We start from the raw sequence: 17,841 nt of genomic DNA, 5'->3' as shown, positions 1-17,841 counted from the left end.
CAGGTTGAAGCCTTCGCTCTCCAGTCAGTATATGTATCAGTATATGTATGGATGTCACGTTTATTAATTAAGGGATAACAAGCAAAGCCCAGTGCTGGATTCATGAACTTCATCCATCAGATTAGCTCCTGAACAAGTACCCAGCAGAGGGCTGGAGCTTATCGCCTGTAATGCAGGCAGAGCGAGGCAGGAAAACATGGTGAAGTGGCATTGGGAGGTATAGCGCACGGATGGCTGGGTTTTAGCGAGCGTCTGGGACTTGCGGAGGAGTCGGCGGTGTCGGTAGATCCGTGGGACCGGGGTCTGAAGGTGGAGAGGCCGTGCAGTACTGAGGTAGATTTAGTTATAAGACTCCCGGCGAGACACTCGACGGAGTGTCCCGGCTGACATTTCATTATTTCAGCAACGTATGCGCATACACGTCCGGCTCGCCCCTCGTCCTGCGCAGCCGGTACCGGCGCGGGGGTCTTTACGGGGTCTTTATTAACGCCTCTCTGATACTGTATCTGCGGCGCAGTGCCGCGCGAACACGACTTTTCCGCATGGAAGCCAAATCAACAGGATTACGAGGAAAGGGTTGGCGAGGTAGGGCATGCCAATGAAATCCTCCAGAGAGTGCTTTACAGTCTTATGGTGTTAATTGGAGCTAGACTGGCACCACTCTACTGTGTCAGAACAGCATGTTTCAGATTCCGTCTTGATTAAAGGAGTGTGCTGTCTGAGAATCGACATTAATGCAAAGAAAAGCCTGAAATAAAGCCTGAAATAATTCGTCTTGTGCAGCTGGGACCTACAGAATATCAAGTACGTCTTTGCAACTCTTGCCAAGCATTTATGTATTAAAGGAAAACTGACAGAAACACCACTTGCAATTGGAGCTTCTGGCAAACGAAGTGCAGTTTGTGCTCATCCTTTTAATGAATTATCTGTTGGACATGATTTTTGAGGAATAAATAGTTTGAAAACCAATGGCCGGTAGAGCCGTCCTCAATGAGAAGGAATCATCTGAGAGGAACGAACATTGGTGGGTAGTTGTGCCAGATTATAATGGCCAATCTATCATAGAGATGTCCAAAGGTGTTGCTTTTCTTTTGGTGGAGATGACCAACGAATCAGTGTGTAGAAGCAGAGTGGTCAACATCAAGATCAATGGTCTGGTTTCATAGTTCATAGTAGCCAGATCACCAGTCAGAACAGCATTTTTTTAGATTCTGTCCTGATTAAAGGAGTGTGCTGTCTGAGAATCGACATTAATGCAAAGAAAAGCCTGAAATAATTCGTCTTGTGCAGCTGGGACCTACAGAATATCAAGTACGCATTTGCAACTCTTGCCAAGCATTTATGTATTAAAGGAAAACTAAAAAAACGTAAAGAAAAACACTACTTGCAATTGCAGCTTCTGGCAAACGACATGATTTTTGTGGAATAAATTGTTTTGAAAACCAATGGCCGGTAGAGCCGTCCTCAATGAGAAGTGATGCTGCTAAACCAGAAGGAATCATCTGAGAGGAACAAACATTGGACTATAATGGCCTTTTTGACCATGTCTCTCCAAACCATCACTGATCATCAGTAAATTTAACATTTCATTTGTAAATGAAGGGAGCAGAGTCTGGAGGAAGAGTGGAGGGACACGCAGTCCAAGCTGCTCGAGGTCTAGTGTGAAGTTTCCACCAATCAGTGATGGTTTGGAGAGTCATGTCATCTGCTAGTGAGTGTTGGTCTGAGGGATAGACTTTGTCTGAGGGAGGGATCTGTAACTACTGTCTGTGGCGAGTCAGCAGATGAGGGAGATGTAAGAGCTTTCAAATGAGGAGTTTTATGCTTCTATCACAGTTATGCATGAACTAGCTTGTTCGTGTTTTGCTGGTTAGCACAAGCTAATGCTAACATTTGGCGCAGCCAGCAACAGCTTATTTGCTTATTAAAATAAAAGTGACAGAGCCCTTAAATGGCTCATTCCTATGAAGGCGAGTGAAACTGTGAAACTAAAGTCAGTGCAGCACTTCATGCTTCTCTCTGCTAAAAACAACTTTTATGGAGATGAGCGAGAGATTTCATTTTCCAGCAGGACTTGGCACACTGCCCACACTGCCAAAAGTACCAGTTGGTCTTTTATATAATATTAAAATGTTCTGAGACATTGATTTTTGGGGTTTTATTGGCTGTAAGCTTCATAATCATCAATAATAAAATAAATAAATGCATAAAATAGTTTACTCTGTATTTAATACATCTATATAATATACGATTCTCTCATTTTGATCGCAATTACTGAAATAAAGTAACTTTTCAATGATATGCTAATGTCCCACATGTCAGTATTTACAAGTTTACAACAAAAGCAATATTCACAGTACAGAAAAGTGTAGAAAAGTCCTCTGAAAATGTTCTTTAAATGCCACCGGACTGAAAGGCAGCACTCTAAGGCTCACTGTCAGCATTCTAAAGGGAAAGGAAATGATGAGAAATGATAGAAACTAAAAATCGATTTCTGGAAATCCTCCTCACACACAGCGCCATTGTCTCTCTGTATTCTGAGGCACGCGTGCTTTTTAAACACTCGCGCAATCGCTATAATTATGCAGGAGGGTCAACACGGTCTGTTCATAAATTCAATTTGCTATCTGTCATGTCCTCAAAATGCCAGGCAAGAACACACAAGATCGATTGAGAGCTAAATTCCAGCGGGCACACAAGACATCGCTTCTGAGCGGAATGCACAACGCCTGCTCTCCCCTAAATCCTGCAAAAAGAATGGAAAAGTTGCAGGAATCATTCACAACACGAAAATCATTATCTGATTATCTCTATCCTAAACCGTGCTGACACTGTCAAACACCACAATCTGCAGTCTGAACCAATCACAGTGTTCCTCAGCTCATTAATATGCTAGTAAATGTTTTATTGCTACTGTATGTATAAACTAATACTAATACACAACTTAGGAAATGTGAAATTTCAATTTCGTAATCAACAGCCACAGTATTGATGTTCTCCAGAAACGTTAGCTAGCATCATTAGAGCAACGTATAAATCCCCTGACTCACACTGTTTATAAACATGTTTATTGGGACATTAATATACTATACATTATATTAAACTTGAATCAGACTCTGTATGTAGTGTAGAATTTAATATTTAATAAATGTAAATTTACAGCATTAATGTTTTTTTTTTTATTATTGTTAACTCAACAAAACCTGTTGTTGTTCTCCAGAAACGTTAGCTAGCGCCATTAGAGCACTGTGTGTTTAATTGGGATATTATTATAATTAGAATAATATTTATTTTTTAGATCAGTGTCGGTATGTAGAACTGAGGGCCAGAGTTGGTCAGTCAGTCACTGATTCTATAACAACACACTTTATCCAGAATGTGTTGATGATATATTTAATTCTTCATTATCAAACAAAGAACTTGTATGTAAGATGTTTGAATTGTTTCAGGTTTTTCAATTTAAAAATACGCCTGGTTTGTGCCATTAACCTGATAAAATGTGAATTAAACGTTAAATTCCGATGATTCGCATCAGTTGTAAAGTTGTGAAGAGGTAATTGAAGGTCAGTCGATCCGAAAAGAAGAATTTCAAGAACGTTGAAAGTATCCTCAAGTGCAGTCATCAAAAAAAATGTATGATGATGGAACTGGCACTCATCAGGACTCTGCCACAAGAAAGGATGAGGAAAAAGTTCCTTCTGTTAATCTAATAACCAATTGTACAATTGGTACAATCAATTCTAAAGAATATTCTCATTTAGAGATCATTTAGAGATCATTAAAGTAATAATATAAGAATTTAGAACTCCTTCCGGTATCACTTTGAAGTAAGACTACCTTTATAAAGGGTTTATAAATGATTTATTAATGGGTTTATTAATGGTTATTAATTAGGTTGCAAATACTTAAAAAAAAACATTAATAAGCATTTAATAAATATATAACAACACATACATAGAAATGTCAACAGTGAGCTTAGATTTACAATCTAATCAATAATAATTAATAAACTCTCATATTCATATAAAACATTTACAAACCCTTTTTTATATATTAGGAGTTATACTTTAAGAATATTTTATAGTTTTACCACTAATTTGCTTTCTTTTAAAATCTTGTTTTATCGTACAGCACTTTGGTCGACACATGACTTGGCTTTTAAATGTGCTTTATAAATAAATTGACTTGACTTAAGTTTTTAAAAGAGTGTTATACGACAACTTTATACGCCTAATTTGTGAAATTTAAGTCAATTGATGCAAAAAATAAGAACTTTAAGAACTTTGAAAGTATATCTTCAAGTGCAGTCACCTGAAAGACCATCTAAAACGTTATGATGATGAAACTGGCACTCATCAGTAGGAAGTAGGAAAGTAGGAAAAAACTGTAGTATTCAGTATTCAGGCAGAATGTGCTGAACTGTAACTGAGTTACTGAGTTATAGTGAATTAAACAATCAAATGATTCAGATTCATCCAGCTCTGAGATCTTCGTACTGAATCCTGCACTCATTTACGCTGTAATGGGATGTAACGGTGGCTCGCAGCAATTCTCCTGACGAAGGAAAAGTAAAAAAAGAAAGGGATGGTAGGAGGTGGGGAGAGGAAAAATAGCCCCCTCTGAAGGTCTACAGGTTTTTATTCCTGTTTTCTTCCTCCGGATTGTTTTTGAGCACATTTTACCCCATCTGTTGCCCTGCGGAAAGTCACCTGTGCAATTAACCCCGTGCATTAGCTGTGAACAAAGCAGGAGTGGCACTGCGTTTATGCACCAGGTGTAGCGAGAGCTCCGCCACTCGCTCTACTGTTCGGCTCTTGTGTCTTTTTTCCTTTGTTTTAATTTGCGTTTCACAAGAGCCCTACAAAAAACATACCAAACTCTGAAAACAGTCGCAAGAAAAAGTATGTTAACTCTTGCATTACTCGGATTTCTGCATAAATCAATTATTAAATCATAACAATAGACAAAAATTATATATATATATATATATATATATATATATATATATATATATGTGTATGTTTGCATTATTTTATTGAACAAAACATTAACGTTAACATTCACAGTGCAGGGTGGATGGTCCACAGTGTTAAAATCACAGTGTAAACATCTGATTTCACTGTTGGAGTTTTTATTATTTAGAGTTAAAATTCAACTCTAACAGGCTCCACGTCTTTATTCTGCTGTGATACATAGATGGGAGGAGTTAAAGAGTCTGATGGCTCTCGGGATAAAGGATCTTCTGAGTCTGTCTGTTGTGCAGCTCTGTGACAGCAGTCTGCTGCTGAACACACTCCTCTGCTTCATGATGGTGGTGTGAAGTGGGTGTCTATCATTGTTCATGATAGAAAGCAGTTTATCCAAAGTCCTCCTCTGTGTGTATGTGTGTGTGTGTGGTTTAGCTTAGTTATGGTGGTTCCCCTGATGGAGTGTTATTATTAACCCTCTTGGTGTTGGGTTGGATGTTGGGTTGGATGGTGGATAAGAGTCTCCATCCAAGAGTTATTGTGTTATAATGGGAGAAACTCCGCTTTTTTGATGTTGTTCTCTCTTGTTCTAAATAAATAAGCTTAGATATGATAAAAAGGTAATTTATTCTGTGGTATAGCTGACATTTTATAATGTTTTATAGATACTTTGGTATATAGCTTTTTGTGTGAAAGTCAGACAATACACAAAAATAAATTCAAACCAACTTTCAAAGTTCTTTGAAAGTTGTTTAAACTTTAAACTTTGTTTAAATTGTTCATTAAACAAAAAAATAATAAATAATTGTTGGTTTACCCTGTTTTACCCTGTTTTACAACCCTACAGTGTTGAATTAACTCTAAAATTTTAACTCTTGTGGAAGAGTTATTTTAACACTATAGTGAGTGGGACCATTTGTTTTATAGGACAGTGTTAATTTGACGTTTTTAATTTTGCTGTGTATTAACTACAGCAAATTAAATTAAATGCCCTTAAATCCTATTAAATCCTATTATTTTGAAGTATCTGGTTATATCTGAATATATTTCTCGTTTTTGCATTGTTGAGCTAATTTTATAATAATGCTTATATTGCTTTCTAAGTGATTTTCCTTATTTTAGGATAATTTTATCTACAAATATAGTTTTAGTTGCAGTTGTTGTTGCTCATTTTTAGTGTCACTTCTTCACAAAAACTAAACTCAAATTGCCCAAATTAGGCAAAATTGTCATACAAGACACTTTTTAAAAAATGTTAAGACATTACTTACATCAAGCTCAAATAGGTTAGAAAATGAGTTATTAATTCTTATATTATTAATTTAATAATCTCTAATCTCTAATTAATGGGTATTTGGATTGTATTATTGGTTGTTAGATTAACAGAGGGAACTTTTCCTCATTCATTCATGGGGATGTGCTGATGAGTGCCAGTTCTATCATCATAACATTTTTGATGGTCTTTTTTTGTGGTGTCTGCACTTCAGGATACTATCAAAGTTCTTGAATTTCTCCTTTTTTTTTTCTTTACTTTAAGAATTTCAAGTAATTAACTCTTGATGAATTCAGCACAGCTGTTAACTGGAAGTCTGAATTCCAGGTGACTTTAAAAACATTAATAAGCACATACAACACAAAAATAGAAATAGAAAAAAAACAACAGTGAAAATGAGCTCCTCTGTGTCCTCCTATAGTGCCTTCACCTGTGTTTTATTTGTAGCTCCGCCCCCTAGCCCCAGGTGTTTCCTGTTTCCTGTTTCTTGTCCGTCTCATTTTATTATAGTTCGTGTATTTCCATTCTCGTTGTCAGTCCTATTTTACGTCCCTACGTCTGTCCGTGTTCCTCGTCTTCGCTGTGTTTCTCTGTCCTGTTTTTTAAATGTTTATTTTGTGTTTAGTTTAGTTAAAATAAAATTAAAATACTCATAGCTTGCATTTGCGTTCTCCTCCACGTCCTTCCTTCACCAACACTGATGATAATTTATTTATTTTATGTTCTATTTTGAGCGTTTTCCTTTATTTGCATTCTGTAGTGTTTTCCTCTCCTGATTCTCGTCTCAGTTTTATTCGTTTTTTGGTTTTATTCGCGGCGGATGGATGGATGGATGGATGGATGTGCTGCTTCATGAGAAAACAAAACGCGCACTCCTGCAGTTCCACCGCAGTCTACAAAGTGTGTGGCTTTTCTTCAGATTAATTATGTAGCCGTGTCAACTTTTCTCCCCCCGCCCTCTTTATAAATTCAATTTGCTGACTGTCATCTGCTTTAAATGTGTGAGAAAAACAAAAGATTGATTACCACGCCTGAATCTGCAGCCTACAGCAGCCGTCCTCTCCGTCTGCAGACTTCCTCTTCCCCTTCCTCTTCTTCCTCCTCTTCGTCTTCTTCTTCCTTGTCTTCTTCCACTTCTTGCCCATTTTCTTCTTCTTCACCGTCTTCTTCTTATTCCTAGTCTTCTTCTTCTTCTTCTTCCTCTTCTTCTTCTTCGTCTTCCTTGTTTTCTTCTTCTTCTACCTCGTCTTCATCTTCTTCCTCTTCTTCTTCCTCGTCTTCTTCTCCTTTTCCTTCTTCTTCGTCTTCTTCTTCTGCTTCTTCATCCTCTTCTTCTTCCTCATCATCTTTTTCCTCGTCCTCTTCTTCTTCCTCTTCTTCTTCTTCCTCGTCTTCTTCTTCTTCCTCGTCCTCTTCTTCTTCTTCCCCTTACTGTGATAAAAAACAGCAGCCGAAAGGTTCTGGTCTGTTTCCTCACAGTTTTATGAAGCATCTCGGCCGCAGATAGAAAAGAACAGATCAGAGAATTGATGACGCCGAGCTTCACGCTACGATAAGTCACCCTAATAATGCCGGTTTAAAATAATGCGTCTGCTGGACCTCGATGATGAAGCGAGGACCCCAGAACTCATTAGTTAGCCTATAGGGTGGGGAATAGTTATAGACGACCCAGATAAAGCACTGGAAGGGTATTTTTGAACCTCGTCACTGACAGACGTTTTGTTTTCTGTTCATATTATAGGGAAGAAAATCCGTCTACACCATGCTTTTACTACACGGCTGTAGCTACCAATCAGAAAAGCTGAAACAGTGTGAAAAACATGGATAAAAATGCTTTTAACTCAAGATTTTTCATATGTTTGTCCTGCAAACAGTAAACAAATAAATTCTAACACTTTCTATGAATGTCATCTCTATAAGACTCTATAAACATACTCATAACACCTTATAATGTGTTAATAAGGCTTTATAAACATGGCTATGTCTATATACAAAAGTGCATAACCCTTTATATGCAGGCTTATAATGCATTATGACTTTGATCATAACACTTAATAAGCTGTGCTTATAATATGTATGTTAAAATAGTATATATCATTCAATAACAGTCTAGTCCCACAATGTAAGTATGTCAATTTACTTGTAGCGCACAAAGACCTGTTATAATACATTATAAGTGGTTATAACTAATATTATATTCAAGACTGAGGAATAATTCATGAGTGTTTAAAAATATATTTAGAGCATTATACAGGGTGTACTTATAACGTGTTATAAACACAGCTATTAATGCATTATGATCACAATTAATGATGCATAATAAACATGGCTATAATGGGTTATACATTTTTATAAATATGTATAGCCATGTATTAAATGCCTTATGAACACATTATAATGTGCTATAAATATGTTTATAAGTCTTATAGAGATGACATTCATATAAAGTGTATTATATTATAATTATAATTATACTTACAGTATGTGAAATATTATAGTACACCTTATATTAACTCATAATGTATTATAATGTGTCATTGTACACTCCAAGTAAAGTAACAGACGTCTATCATAGTAATATTCTGTATTAATCATAACAGAAATATAGCAGATTTTAATCCCAGATGAACTTATGATGCACTATAATCACCAATTCATAATGCATAATAAACATGGCTATATTGTGTTGTACATGGTTATACATGTTAATAACAAAGTTTATAATGTTTTATGAATGCATTATAATGTAGGCAAATTTCCTACTTATCCTGTGCAACAGAGGGAACTCTTGATCTTCCTTTTCTGGGGTGATCCTGATGAGTGCCAGTTCCATCATTATAATGGTTTTTGACGTGATTGCACTTCAGGATGCTTTTGAAATTCTTCTTTTCAGATTGACTGACCTTCATTTTCTTTCTTAAAGTATTTTTTCTTTATTTAGTTGAGTTATTCTCACTTCTCATAATATGGATTTGAACATTACTCACGTAGAGCTATAACACAAATATGATATTTAGTATACAGTAGATGGTGTAACATACTGCATTACAAGCACAGCTTATGCTGCATTACCATCACAATTTACAATGCATAATAAATATAGCTGTAAAATGTTATACATTGTTATAAATATGTATAATAATGTTTATAATGCTTTATAAATGCATTGTTGGGACTGAGTTTCTTGGTATTGACTTATAAAATGTTATAAACACAGCTATTAATGCATTATGATCACAATTCATGATGCATAATTAACTTGCCCACAACAGAGTGTGAAGAGTTTCCCATTGAACAAAGTTTTGCAGCTGGATTTAGGGCGTGTCAGTGTGTCTTTGCTGTCGTAACAACGGGAAAAGTACACCTTGCGCGGCTCCAAACGTGCAAAAGGCATGCAGCATTGGGTTTATGTTTTTAAATCTATCAAACCGTGGAAAAGCCAACTTACTGTTCTTCATAATAATGGTCTTATATTATATATTATATTTTCCCAACTCTGATAGGAAAACTAGATACAGCTCTGGAAAAAAATGAAGAGACCACTTCAGTTTCTGAATGAGTTTGTCTGATTTTGCTATTTATAGGTTTATGTTTGAGTAAAATGAACATTGTTGTTTTATTCTATAAACTACAGACAACATTTCTCCCAAATTCCACATAAAAATCATTTAGTCATTTAGAGCATTTATTTACAGAAATAATGCAGAGAAAACTTCAAAAGTTCATATTCATGAAGTTTTAAATCAATATTTGGTGGAATAATCCTGGTTTTTAATCACAGTTTTAATTTCATGCATCTTGGCATCATGTTCTCCTCCACCAGTCTTACACACTGCTTTTGGATAACTTTATGCTGCTTTACTCCTGGTGCAAAAATTCAAGCAGTTCAGTTTGGTGGTTTGATGGTTTGTGATCATCCATCTTCCTCTTGATTATATTCCAGAGGATTTCAATTTGGTAAAATCAGAGAAACTCATCATTTTTAGGTGCTCTCTTATTTTTTTCCAGTTGCATATATATATATATATGCACTAAGCAGCATTCAACGCAGAATAAACATCATGTCCTGTTGTTGAGTCAGTGTCGCTGTGTTAAATCACTCTCACACACCAAACACACAAAAGCGCAGAGCGTAGCAGTAATTTAACGTTTTAGTCGGGAGTTTTCTGCATTGGGTGAGCGCCGCCGGCGGCCCCCGGTCCTTTGTGATTTCTGACCCGCCGGCCTGCAGCTGCACAGTTTACCCAGGAGACACTTAGCAGTTTGGTGGCCTGAATGTTTTCAGGGCACATCCCACTGTCATCGACAGAACAATGATAGAAAGCCTCAGTATTGACCGGCTCCGCACTAAATCTTGGTAAAGGGCACTTAGCTCCCCTGTGCACGCCACAGAAAGAATATCTGTCAGTGGCCATCAGCAAACGCTTTCATCCTCCAGCTCCTCTCCATGCGTTAGCCCACGCCGCTAAGCATGCAGCTCTTTAGCAAGCCGGGCTGTTCTCTTCACCCTCCGCCGTACCTTTATTCCACTTTCACCGGGCTTTTCCTCCACAGAATTTAATATAAACCTGAGATCAGAGTATTTTATATTATATTTCAGTGCCAGAACTAAAACAGCAGCAGATTTTCTGAATATATCTACACTGATGGGCGTGGTGTTCTGAAAATGAGGTGTGTTCAGGTACATTTCTGGAGTATTGCTATCTAAGCAACAGAAAACACAGCAGCTCCACTGACTGTAGGTAGGTAGATAGTTAGGTAGAAAGGTAGGTAGATAGGTAGATAGATCTAGTCGGAGCTCACCTGACTCTTAAAGGGAATGATGAGCAACAGACACTCTGATTGGTTACAGGGTACATCCAGCAGTAAAAAGCTTTGAGTACTGCCTGATCACATTATATATTATACAGTGATATATATATATCATAATTCTTAAACATGTAAAAGCCAACTTCATAAGCCCAAGCACACATGTCAAATAATGTAATATAAGAATATTGTATACATACATAGACATTAACTAAAACAAAAAAAAAAAAAATAGTAGATTAAAGTGCAAGGTGTGCAAAAATCTGAGGGAAGCATAATTCTGAGCATAGTAATAATAATTACACAATCATATTTCGGTTACACATAGTTCTTAGGTTAAGTCCTGGTTGAGAACATGAATAGCCTGTGGGAAGAAGCTCTTCTTCTACCTCTCTGTGTTCGCTCTCAGGAAGCTTAAGTGATGCTTAATGCAAAAAAAATATTGTTTTCCCAGCAGAGTTGGGATGTATGATAGATTTAAAAACATAAACCAAGTCCCACAAGCCTTTTGCATGTTTCGAGCTGCGCAAGGTGTACTTTTCCCATCGTTACGACGGCAAAAACACACTGACACGCTCTAAATATTAACTTAACTCTTCACACTTACCTGTTGTGGGCAGGTAAGCATTTTTGCTCCTGAAGGCAATTATAGAGAGGATGTAGAAGAGCTTCTTTCCACAGGCTATTCACATTCTCAACTAGGAGATAACCTGAGAACTCAATGATTGTATAATTAATATTACCATGCTATACTTTTAGTTTAATATCTATGTATATAAACAATGTCCTTATATTACAGTATTTGATATATGTGTGCTTAGGCTTCTATTATATATTTATATTTTAGATTTTACATACTATTTTAGCGTTTGTGTTTATATTTTATATAGTGATTTACCGTGTATTTGTATTGTACGTAAAGACGTTTTAACTCACCCACACACACTTAACACACACTTAACTCTCGTATACCTACATTTATAGTTATTTATTCTGACGCTGCTTCTCTCTCTGTTTTTCACTGTACAGAAGGAGACGAGACGGGTGTGATGGACAGCCTGATGGAGGCCCTGCAGTCCGGCGCCGCTTTCCGAGACCGCAGGAAACGAACCCCCCGCACCGGTAAGAGTCCCGCCCCCGTATACACTCCCCCGTACAGCACTCAACACACACACATAACACACACGCATTATACATATCATACTGCACTTTACTCTAAACTTAACCACAGCTAACAAAAATAAATCATTCTACTCTCTTATATTTCTGTTAGGGATAAAGGATAATATCAGAATTACATCCGTATCGGCCGATATTTGACTGATAACTGATATTTGCTGATATTTATTGTTTGCTGGAAAATAATCAAGCAACACTGGAATCACTAATGCAACATGCACCCTGACTTTGCTACGTAAAAAAAAAACATTTATTTTTGCTACTTTTTAAAAAATATATATTTTAACTAGTTTCAGTAGATCTATTGTTTTGTATATGTAACCTGTTTCATTTAAAAATCGATTTAAGATCCAGTTAGTTTGTAGTTAGTAATTTGGGAAACCAAAATAACATAAAAACAGTCAAGTTGTGTCTCAGTTCAAGCCAAATAATTAGTGATTTTTCTTGATTTTAGTCTTAATTTTTTGACTAAATACTCATTTTCAGACTTTTTTTTTTTTTGAAAACTTTTGCTAATTTTAAGAAACTTTTTTTCAGTAAAGTAGATAATTTGCATACAAACTTTGTTGTTGCATGCAAAATAGTTTTATCAAAACTAGTCTGTTTCCCAACAACTGGCAGCAAAATACTTTTTTTCTCCAAAAAAGCCATATATTGTTTTTTTTTTTTTTTATTGGTTAACGTTACAGCTTATCTCTGCTCAGAGTTAGGTGTAAATGTTCACTGTCTATTAGCTTTTACATATTTCTACTAGTTTGTGTGTAGAAACTAATTTTGGTTTAGTAATGCGTAAATCTGAATTTAATAAACACTTCTGTTACTAGCTAACCAGCTTATGCTTTAACTTACGCAAAACTGACACAACCAACCCCAAGTCCTCATAAAGGTAGCAAAACGTGCACACCTCCTTTATGCATTCTTAGAAGACAGTAAAAAGCCAATAAGCAGCATCACTGAGACCAAAAAAAATCTTAAAATTGCTAACCCCATTGGCATATTATATTATTGACATATATAAATATGTATTTTATCTAGTTTTGGGCAGTGGATTTATTTTTTTTGCAGAGTAGTAGAGAATTTACACACTTACAGATTTAAGAAGAAATTTGGTGCAACCCAGCACATGTCCCCATAAAGATAGCAAAATGTGCACACACCTACTACTTACATACATTCTTAGGAGATGCATAGAAGCCAATAAGCAGCATCGCTGAGACCGAAACTAATTTCTCACATCAGTTTCACAAAACTGCTTGATCTCAGTCTTACTTCACTCATTTGAGACTTTGCTTATTTTAATTTGTACAGATTATTTAAGAAATCTAACTATGACAAGTTTGCTTAACCTATTGGCATATCACATTGTTGACATTATATTATATTGATATATATTTTGTGTATTTTTTGCCAATGGATATTTTCCAGTGTAGTAGAGCCTTAAAACACAAACTTAAGAAGAATATTAGTACAACCCAGCCCATGTCCCCATAAAGGTAGCAAAACGTGCACACCCCTCCTCCATACATTCTTAGAAGATGCTAAGCAACCAATAAGCTGCATCACTGAGATCGAAACGTATTTCTCACATCAATTTCACCAAATTGCTTGATTTTAGTCTTACTTCACTAATTTTAAGACTTTTGTAGCTTATTTTAAGGAATCTAATCTATATATTGAGTACTTTTTGCCAATATTTTTTTTTGCAGTGTAGTAGAGACATTACACAAGAAAGAAATTGGTGCAACTCAGCCCAGGTCCTCATAAAGATAGCAAAATGAGCACACACATCCTTCATACATTCTTAGAAGACGCTAAGGATCCAATAAGCAGCATCACTGAGACCGAAACTCATTTTTCGCACATCAATTTTAGCAAATGCATTTTTTGAAAGCTTTTTATCAGATTTTACAGCTTTTTACAGCTGTTACAGATCAGCGGTGCCATTCCCGCGCACCTACTGTACACGGCGATATGCCCGCTCCTCGACTGGCGTAGTTTACGGCCCTTCTGCAGCCTTGCATCGCCAGTCTCTTCATTATGTTTTACAGTAGTTCTGAGACGCTCTTCGTAACGGAGCCGCCGCCGCACGGCCGTTCATAAGCCGCTGATTACAATAAAACAGGGTTGTAGAGATTGGGTCCGCCGAGGACGGTTTAACATAATCTTAATGTTAACATATTCCGTCTCGCCGTGATGAATCGGCCCGACGCCGAGGAAAAAAAAAAAGAAACAGGCCACCTGGTGGAGGTGCCATGTTGAATGGAAATGCCAAGGACAGGAAGACAAGTGTCTATACCCACTCCAGCTTTCTTCTGCCACACTCGCCGTGCCCCCAAAACGTCATTCTAATTCCAAAGCCCTTGTCCATGCAGATTTACTGCCTGTGAACTCACCTGTGTCATCAGAAATTCCCCGAGGTAGGCAGCACGCCATGTTTGTGTACAGAGCGCTAGAACAAAAGCCCATACATATCTTTAAGGGCTTCGGGAAAGAGGAAAATATGCCAAAGTCTTTATTTATTTATCAGCCTTTCTTAAAGGAGAAGATACGAGCTGAGTGCACAGACCACAAAATAATACAAATAATAAAAATAATAATAACAAAAACAAAAGCAAAATAAAAACAGATCTGACCCAGATACAACATGCTGGACTGGGGCTTACATGAGCTTCCCACCTGAGTGGGTTTATAAATGTATTTGTGCAGTTGAGCAGTTTAAAAGATCAAGATCCTTAGAACAGAGATTGATTAAGACACCTGTACATATTGCAAATGCATTTGATAGATTAGACGGAGATGCTAGGATCCCAGAAGGACTACAAGACAAATGCTCAGCTGCCAATTTCTCTTAGCTACATGTATGTCATTTATCGTAAACACTAGTTTAGTAGTTCTCAGTGATGCACTATGAAAATCCTATACTGTAAATACCTGTAAATAGCTGTGTATACCTGTATATGGCCCACTGGGCATCACGCCAAGATCCATGAGCAGATAGATTAGGAAACCAGTAAATAATACCAATGATAGATTAGATGGAGATGCTTAGATCCCAGAAGGACTACAAGACAAATGCTAAACTGCCATAATTGATCAAAGACACTTGTTTAATAGTTCTTAGTGATGCACTATGAAAATCCTATACTGTAAATACCTGTAAATAGCTGTATATACCTGTATACGCCCCCCTGGGCATCACGCCACGTACCTGCTCTTCTCCTCAGCCCACCAAAAACTTCTCTCCATGATCCCTCATGCCAGCCGGCGCGGAGGTCTAATAAGAGGGCATGAATAAGTAAGGTGTCATGCCATATCAAACCTGTCTTACACTCAGCGGGGCTGTGAGCCCCCGGCGCTGCCCCCTGACAGAGCCTGCCAGCCTGCCGCCACTGGGGAGCACTGGCAGCTCCCGGCTCACCTCGCACCGCCCGCCCGGCACTGCCGCCTGACATCTGTTTGAGTAAGACTGACACCGGACGAGAGAGACGAGGCAGGAGAGAGTCCGGACCAGACTTCCTGCCTCGCTCCGGCTCTGTTCTTTCACATTCCTTTTCTTCTTTCTTGTTCTTTTCTCTCTCTCTCTCTTTTTCTGTCTCTCTCTCTCCTTCTCTCGCTCTCGCGCTCGTCCTGTCACCCTCTCGCGTGTGGGCTGAAGTCTGACAACACTGAGAGTTTTCGAAGTGGGTAATTGGTTACGAACTCCTGAAATACCTCATGTTTGACGTGTCTCTCTCTTTTTCTCTCTCTCTGTCTCTCTCTCTCTCTCTCTCTCTCTCTCTCTCTCTCCACTTCATCCATGTTGCAGGTGATCAAAGCCCCTCCAGTCCAGCCGCTCGGTGGCCGGGTGCTAATAATCATGGTAAAGCAATAAAGCTGTGTTTGTGGTTTAACCCACCGTAGCTGTTTGTACGTTTTGGCCATTCGATTGTTTGCTTCTCAATTTTTAAACTAAATATAATGAATAAAATATTCACTACTATATAAAAGTTCACTTTAAAATTTAACACGACAAAACATGGAAAAAACACTGGAAATCAGCTTCTGTCTACTGTCTTAGTTGTTTTTGATCAGGAAATGCTTCAAAAATCACACCCACTGCTCATTCTCCAGTCTTATTTCCACACCCCAGGTTGCCAGATATAGAACACAGTAGGAGCTACTTAAATAAAGTGTGCTGCAGCCCAATGCATCCTTCTAATGCATTTCCCAATGCATTTCATAGATTTGATGGAGAAGCTTAGATCCCAGAAGGACTACAAGACGAACGCCGAGCTGCCAATTCTTTAGCTACACAATTTCTATCATTTATCGTAAATGCTATTTTAGTATTTGAGACATTTTAGGAACATTTTCGTTTTAGTGGAATCGACAAAACAATAATAACTGCTCTAATAACTTTGGTTCCACCTGGGAACTTATTGGGTTCTAGAAGCAAATGTGTGATTTTTTTTGGTGGAAATTGACTAAGAGGATAAAGTTAATTGTCTTTAAAAGGGTGTAATCTTAAAGGGTGTATCTTAAAATCCCAATATAGCATTTATTGTGACAGTCAGGTTGCCAGGTATAGTACACAGTAGTAGCTACTTAAATAGAGTGTGCTACAGCTCAATGCATCCTTCTAAACAAATAAATAAATAAATACTCCATGAGTAGAGACAGATTAAAACACTAAATTACTAACTACTGTTAATGCATTTGATAGATTTGGTGTTTGGTGAAGACGCTTAGATCCCAGAAGGACTACAAGACGAACGCCGAGCTGCCAATTCTTTAGCTACAGAATTTCCATAATTTATCGTAAAAACACTAGTTTAGTATTTGGGACATTTTTAAGGAACATTTTAGTTTTAATGTAACAAAGGAAACATATCAGAATATAAAAGTCATCAAAAGAGGATTTTTTCTCTAAATTACTTTGCTTCCACCTAGGAACTTCTTGAGTTCCAAAAGTGCATTTTGTTGCTGGAAATCGACTAAAGTGTTTAAAATTAGCTGTGAAAACCAGAATTGTCTTTAAAAGCATGTCATTTCTTTAGCATAATTTGTTATTATTATATTATTTGCATTTAATCTTCTTAAAATGTCACTAATTACATTTATTGTGACAGGCCTAGTACCAGGTACCAGTACTCAACAATACTTTTCTTTAAAGTTTGATTTTAGTTGTAAAAAAAAGTCCAAATTTCTTTAAATTCCATGCAAAATTAAGTTATTCTCCTCCTCCTCATCCCACAACCATCTCTACGACATCAGGTTTCCTTTCTCCAGGGAAGAACAGGGTAAGAATGATGTAATATGTGTCTCTGAGGAAGCACGTGTAATACCCTTCCCAAAATCTAGTAATAATCGTGTAATAGCAGTGGGGTTAGTTTATCGTGATTCTAAGATTTTAAAAAAGAATTTAACGTATTTTTATAATCAGTTAAGAGTCAAAAGCTAAAATCAGACAGCTGATGATTTCCTTTTTTCCATTTTTTCCCAATTAAAAGGGTTTTTGCCCAATTTAATATGTTGTTCATGTCTTATTTTTCAATTTATTTCATTTTTTTATGTAGCGAATCAAAAAAATCGAATGGCTAAGATGCACACCCACCCCTGCTTTCCTGGCTGTAA

The 17,841-nt window shown here is 37.1% G+C and overlaps 1 protein-coding gene across 5 annotated transcripts in view; it reads left to right on the top strand.

The window, feature by feature from the left end:
- Positions 1–17,841, top strand: part of diaph2 (diaphanous-related formin 2) — an 877,667-nt gene that overhangs the window by 776,771 nt on the left and 83,055 nt on the right. For 4 of the 5 annotated variants that reach the window (XM_022683643.2, XM_022683642.2, XM_049484129.1 and 1 more), the window contains 2 exons: positions 12,079–12,171; positions 16,034–16,087. In XM_022683643.2, coding sequence (XP_022539364.1) covers positions 12,079–12,171; positions 16,034–16,087 — 147 coding nt within the window. The remainder of the gene's footprint in view (positions 1–12,078; positions 12,172–16,033; positions 16,088–17,841) is intronic. The other variant, XM_049484128.1, reaches the window with a different exon arrangement.

Source organism: Astyanax mexicanus, chromosome 10 (genome assembly GCF_023375975.1).
Source record: "Astyanax mexicanus isolate ESR-SI-001 chromosome 10, AstMex3_surface, whole genome shotgun sequence".
Classification (NCBI taxonomy): domain Eukaryota; kingdom Metazoa; phylum Chordata; class Actinopteri; order Characiformes; family Acestrorhamphidae; genus Astyanax; species Astyanax mexicanus.
Note: the sequence above shows the minus strand (reverse complement) of the source record. Positions and strands in the feature narration are given on the sequence as shown.